Here is a 6,736-nt window from a genome sequence, read left to right on the forward strand (position 1 = left end):
ACCGACAAAAAGCATTGAGCTCCACCGGTAAACTTGCGATTAATGGATAAAATTATACATCCTTCTAAAATAAGTGACGGCCATTTTTTTCCATTTAAGACATATATATATTTATATTTATAAATTTGAAAATCTCAAGCTCTATATATAACATTACCAAACCAACGATGATACGATTATTTTTCGTGTCGGGAATGAAAGAAGAAAAAAGAATATATCAAACAACGATGTTGTGTCAAAGAACACGTCTGTCTATGTACATTAAACGTCTCGTTCTGTATGCTGTCGAAAGAATCCTTCCCAATAACTCTGCACGGAGGAAGAAGATGATGATGATGTATTGTGGCTCTGCAGCGACCAATGAGGAGGAGAAGCGCTACTTTGGCTTCCTTCACTTCCGGTCTCTCTTGCGCCGTCACCACTCCTGTCGGCTATCTTCAGCAGCATAGCCAGCACCTCCCTCATGTCCGGCCTCGCCCCCGGTGCCTCCGCAGTGCATCGCAGCCCCACCATCAGCAACCCGAGCATCTCCGCCGCACCCTCCTCCTCCCCCGCCGACTCTGCCAACCTCTGCCCCCCTTCCCCCGTCGCCACCCGCCTCACCCGCTCCACCAGGCACTCCTCCCCGTCGTCCACCGCCCTGCGGCCCGTGGCCAGCTCCATGGCCAGGACCCCGTAGCTGTACACGTCGCCCCGCGTGGTCGCTCTCCACGTGCGAGCATACTCTGGCGCCACGTAACCGACAGTCCCCGCCACCACCGTGCTGACGTGGCTCGTTCCGGGCCCCATCGCGCGGGCGAGGCCGAAGTCCGTGACCCGCGCCCGGCCCCGCGCGTCCAGCATCACGTTGCTGGCCTTGACGTCCCGGTGCACCACCGCGGGCATGCACTCGTGGTGCAGGAACGCCAGCGCCCGCGCGACCCCGGTCGCCGCCGCCAGACGCCGCTCCCAGCCGAACCGCCCCCAGTCCTCGATCACCTCCTCCAGACTGCCCCCTTCCATGTACTCGTACACCAACAACCGCGCCGACCGCGCCAGGCACCACCCATGCAGCGCCACCAGGTTGGGGTGGCACCGTCCGGCCATCACCTCCATTTCCGCACGAAACTCTCTCTCCCCCTCGTCCTCCTCCTCCCCACTTTCCCTCCCCCTCCGTTGCAGCTTCTTCACCGCCACCAGCCTCCCGTCCGGCAGCACTCCGCGGTACACAACCCCGTGGCCGCCCCGCCCCACCACCATACCGTCGTCGAAGTTTCCCGTCGCCACCACAATGTCCCCGTACGTAAACGCCGTCCTTTCAACTCCCCTGTCCAGCCGGAACACCCTCACACCCGCCCCGTCAGCCGACGAGCAGCCCGACGCCGCCTCTGCCAATGACGTGGTCGTGGTCATCGTCGGGGTTGATGACCCGACAGCGTCACTCCGCCGCTTCACGCCGCCAAGAAGGAGCCCCTCCGGGTCGGGTTCCTGATCCGCGTACGGATTCACTGCCGCGCGGGCGCCCCCGAGCCTGATGAGCGTGAAGAAGAGGGTACCGCAGGCGACAAAGACCGAGCAGAGCGCCAGGAAAACCCAGAATGCCACCACCTTCCAACGCCCGCGCCACCGCATGGAGCGGACGCTCCCGGCGGGCGGCGAGCCACCGCCGGCCGACGAGGAGGCGAAGCTGATGAGTGGGTCCCCGAGGAAACTATCGCCATCGAAGGTGGAGATCTGGCCGCTCCTTGGAACCACGCCGGAGAGGAGGGGGTTGTAAGAGACGTTGAATTTGTTCAGCTCATAGAGGCTGTTCAGGCTCGCCGGAAGCTCGCCGGAGAGGTTGTTCCGGGAGAGATCCAGGCTCCAGAGACACTGCAGGGAGCCGATTTCCTCCGGGATCGCGCCGGACAGCCAGTTGTCAGAGACGTTAAGGACCGCGAGCGGCTGCCCGCCGATATCCGGCGGAAGGTGGCCGGAGAGCCTGTTGTTGTCGACGGTGATCAGGCTGAGGTTCCTCATCCGCCCAATCTCCGAAGGGATTTCCCCCGATAGTCGGTTGCCGGAGAGCTGGAGATATCCGGAGATGGCCAGGGTTCGGACCCTGGACGAGGAGTTGGAGCAGATGGGGAAGATCCCGTAACCCTTCAGGAGGCGTTCCCAAGTAACCCGGCAGGTCTTCCTCGTCATCAGCATGTAGATGAAGTTGAACGGCGGATAGTTCGCCGGGATCCATCGCTGCATGGCCAAACATTCGCCGGAACCGACGATGCCTCCCAGGATCTCGCGGCGGTTGGCCTCGAACGTCGGGAACGGATCGATCCCGATCGTCGATATCTCTGGCGGGATCCTGCCGGAGAGCCGGTTGTTGGCAAGGTTCAGCCACATCAAGCTCCTGCAGTTGCCCATCTCCGGCGGGATCTCGCCCGTGAGGTTGTTGTCCGCGAGCATGAGCCAGAGGAGGGACGTCAAATTCCCGATTTCCACAGGGATCGATCCAGTGAGCTTGTTGTGCGAAAGATCCAGTAACTGAAGTCCGGTCATGCTGGCGAATTCCGGCGGGATGAAGCCGGATAAGTCGTTGTAGGCGAAAATTAAGATCTTGAGCTTCCGCATTCTCGTGATCTCGACCGGGATATCGCCGGAAAAACTATTTTTGCTCAGGTCTAATCTCACGAGGTTGGGAAGCTTGAGAATTCCCGACGACTCGATGCCCCCGGTGTATTGATTCCCTTGAAGGATTAGATAATCGAGCGTCGTGAACCGGCCGAAGATTTCCTGGACATCGCCGCCGAAGTTGCTTTTGCTGAAGTCGAGAAACACCAGCTTGGAGCAATTCAACAACTCCTCGGGGATGATCCGGTCGAACGAGTTCTTCCCCAGGTTGAGCGCGTTGAGCTCCGAGAGCGAACCGATGCCGGAGGGAACTGCGCCGATGAATGCATTCCCCCACAGGTTCAAAGATGTCAGCTTTGAGCAATTGGCGATCGAGCTTGGAAACGTCCCGGAGAGCTTGTTTGCGGAGAGGTCCAAGATCTCGAGGTCGCAGCCGGACGTGAAGGTGCTCGACGGAAAGTCTCCTGTGAGGTTATTCTCCGAGACTGAGAACTCCCTGAGCTTTGGAAAGCCTCGCCATATCGGTCCGGTGAATTGGTTGGAGCTCAAGTCGAAGTACTGGAGTTTCGGGCACTCGTCGAAGCAACCCGTGATGTCGCCGGAGAAGCTGTTCGCCGAAAGGTTGAGGGTGACAAGATTAAGACATATTGCAGGGAAGCTGGAGCGGATACCGCCATTGAATCGGTTGAGCGTGAGGTCGAGCGTCTCGAGGTTGATTAGCCCTGTCAAGTTCAGCTGTCCGTCGAGGAGGTTGTGGGAGAGGTTGAGGTACTTGAGGCCACTGCACCGGTTGAGGTCGGCAGGAATGGGGCCGCTGATGGTGTTGGAGGAGAGGTCGAGGTGGGCGAGCTCGGTGAGGAGGTAGAAGTGGGGGAAGAGTTCGCCGGATATGTTTGATTCTGCGAGATCGACACCGACAACGCGGTCGGCACCGTCGCAGGTGATGCCAAGCCAATCACAGGGGGAAGGGTCGGATTGGTTCCACCGAGCATAGGGGCCTTGGCGTATCGGATTCTTGGCTTCGAGATGGCCTTTGAGCTCGAGCAAGACCTCCTTGTCCGTGGCGCCGGAGGTCGCCTGATCTGTAAGAGAGACAAACAATTTGAGAAGAATGCTCTCGACAAGAAAACACAGAGCAACCAAAGCAGGAAAAGGAATAAGCAAGAAAGGAGAGGGCCATTACTCGAGACAAGAACCGAGGACAGTATCAGGATGATACAACAACAGAAGCTCACCTCCTCCGACGACATGTCCTGGTTGCTTTCATCGAAGGAAGAGAAGAAGAACAAATTCACACTAAAAATAAACAAATCAGAACTCTCCACAGAAACTTCTTCTTCCTAGATTTCCTCCTCCCTCTTCCTGCCAATTAGAACGATCCTCGGAGTCAGGTAGGTGATCGTGCATAAAATATTGGCATCAGCCTGCAGGTATGAATAATGCGGTACCTTCTTCCTCTCTTACCGCTGTATTATATCTCCCTTTTCGGGAAGTTTCAGCCTTTCGAGAGCTATGACAAAACCAGCATGGATCTCCAACGAGTCACAATCACGTTTTGCTTGTTTAGCTTGATGTGTTTTGTGACCTGCACCAGACTAGTCGTCCCATTTGACTCTCTAAGCTTTTACCGCAGCGGGGAGCCGCCATTGTTGACTTCCCGTCAGCTTAGGCTTTGCATGAGCCAGGAGAGAGACACTTGGACAATGAAACGTGGGTGTGTTAGGCATGCCGAATCCATGCCTTGTAAGCATCTAGAATTACAGATTATTAAAGCGATAGAGAGAGATGTAAGCATGCCATTTTTGAACGCGACTGGATGGGTCTTCGGTGGCGTTTGAAAGCAGCATGAAATGTCTACCATGCATGGGTTCCGAAACAAAGCGGATTTTGTTGATTAGCCTGACAATTCTTTATAGGATTCCTTTGTGATGATGCCCTCCGTGACATACTACTTCGACCACGGTCGCTGCAGGCGATCTGCATTTTTATCTTGTCGATGACGTGCTTAAACATCAATTGCTGTTGAAAGGATTGATGTGTTGCTGACACCGGAGATAGCATGAACAAAGGAAGAAGACGAACAGAATCCAGAAGTTACAACACAAAACATATGCTCCCCGTGAATGGACAGGGCATGAACGGCAAGCTGCCATTGCTCGGAACGTCTGCAGCATCTGCAACATCTCCGACGTTTAGCACGATGGCCGATGGATTCTTGGTGAAGGAAGTCCAAGCGTGGACTATTCCTAATGGAAACATGCCGAAGTCCCGGTCCAACTCACGTGGGTCATTATCCAACACATGCACACGTTTCCCCCGGCTCAAGCTTTAAAGTTCAGAGGAAACCAGAGAAATCTCACCGTGGTCGGCTCCATAGAAACCCCACTTGAAGACCCGACAACAGACTATGTTCCGTGGACTTTTCAGCATCCTGATTTGGTCAAAGGAATCCTATAAGTTGGCCGAGAGCTCGTCTCCCTCTTTCCATGTATTCGCATAGTTACCCGGGACGCAAGCAAGCCGTGGATTCCATGCTCCAATGTCTTCCAGGTCCAAAAGATCGCACGTGTGTGCTTATCTAAAGACGAAGATGTCCGTGGAGTGCCTTCATACCTCCTCTTTCATCATCAGGAAAAGACTGCCATGAATCTTTGACTGAGTTCTTCTTACATCAGTTTTAGAAAAGTAGCAAGCGGTGCACATCACCATTATAAATTAATACAAATGGAGGAGAGGATAAGAAGAACAGAAAGTATCGTGAACTCCATATGCATGTATCTGGTTCCTGACATTTGAGAGCATCTATCTAACCAGCATCTTTGTTAATCTCATGAGATCATCGAGAAGGACTAGTATAGATTTGTGGTTGGACCGTGCAGTGAACTGGTGTCGTTTAAATCGTGTTTATTTAGCGGTCGCAGTTGACTTATCTGATCGTACATGGAGTTGTTCGTTTCCAATTCACAAGTAATTTGCTCAAATTTCATGCTTTGTTTTCTCTTCCGTCTTTCCCACCATTTGATACTGTAAATATTTGTCGAAGAATTTAAATTGGTTCATTCGATATGGGTCGATTCATACGATCACTTTATATGGTGTTTCTTCGAACAATTAATCTCGAGCATCACGTAGCAGCAGATCATGCTTTGGCTTCTCCGTTTGGAAGACACAAATGGCAGCAAAAGAACAGGTTTTCATTTGAGAAGCGAAGAAACGTGATGGGTTTGAATGCATTGAATATTATCAGTCGATGACACCATTCTTGATCATGAAAGCCAGACGTATTGCATGATGTCACTGTTGCAGGATTGCACTGCTTGCCTCGTTCAACGTGCAATACGAACTCGCTGACCACTTTGTCAGATGCTTTATATGTTACTGTCATTTTAGATTGTATTGTCATTACTTCCAACAATTTCACATTAAAAATAATAAAAAACTGTCTTCCTACTGTCGTAGTAAACCCACTTTAATCCTCAGAAAATAAAAATGAATAATAAAATAAATGAATGCATTGATTCCTCACATCATTCGCAATCTAATCTGTTATAAGAATGTTCTCTTCCGATGTATGACAATGATACATGATTATTTTGATGTTATAAGAATGTTAAATGTTCTGAAATGAGTATGAGAAGTAGAGAGAGATATTTTATCGCTTTTGTTGACAATATATCTCATATCAATAGATATGTTTACAAAGTATGATTTTTTTGATATAACATTTTTTATTATTAACATGAATACTGTAATAGTAGGATTTATAAAAAAAAATAAGCCAGACATACTTGTTTGTATTTTTTTTGAATTTTAAGAAATTTGAGTTTGAATTACTTAGGTTAACATATATACAAATTAGACATTAATACAATTCAAAAACTTAAATTAGTACAATATTGATGAAATTATTCAATTTTCCTAATATTTAGTGATGTGATAGTTTTATTCATCCCTATTTCCATAATGTACATATAAATATTTTAATATATTAAAAAAAGTATAAATTAAAATAGAACACATTATCTTGTTTGAAAGGAATTCCTTTCTCAAATTTTCATTAGTAATTGGTATTACTTCAATTTTTGACTGTTAGTCGATTAGGTTACGGCAAAGGGGCATCCTTAATTGGAGTCTCCATCTGACC

At 50.3% G+C, this 6,736-nt stretch overlaps 1 protein-coding gene across 1 annotated transcript; it reads right to left on the reverse strand.

The window, feature by feature from the left end:
• Positions 1-148: 148 nt before the first annotated feature.
• On the reverse strand, positions 149-4,035 carry LOC135624646 (probable LRR receptor-like serine/threonine-protein kinase At1g74360). Its single transcript, XM_065128471.1, has 2 exons — positions 3,776-4,035; positions 149-3,674 (listed from the first exon to the last, which is right to left on the reverse strand). The coding sequence occupies exons 1-2, from the start codon at positions 3,840-3,842 to the stop codon at positions 262-264; spliced, it is 3,480 nt and encodes a 1,159-aa protein (XP_064984543.1). The 5' UTR covers positions 3,843-4,035; the 3' UTR covers positions 149-261.
• Positions 4,036-6,736: the final 2,701 nt, after the last annotated feature.

The sequence above is a fragment of the Musa acuminata genome, chromosome BXJ2-10 (genome assembly GCF_036884655.1).
Source record: "Musa acuminata AAA Group cultivar baxijiao chromosome BXJ2-10, Cavendish_Baxijiao_AAA, whole genome shotgun sequence".
Taxonomy (NCBI): Eukaryota; Viridiplantae; Streptophyta; class Magnoliopsida; order Zingiberales; family Musaceae; genus Musa; species Musa acuminata.

Coding starts and splice junctions, on each gene's coding strand:
- LOC135624646 (XM_065128471.1), bottom strand. CDS start 3,842: ATGTCGTCGGAGGAGGTGAGCTTCTGTTGTTGTATCATCCTGATACTG. Junction 3,675..3,775: donor GTCCTCGGTTCTTGTCTCGA/GTAATGGCCCTC, acceptor TCTCTCTTACAG/ATCAGGCGACCTCCGGCGCC.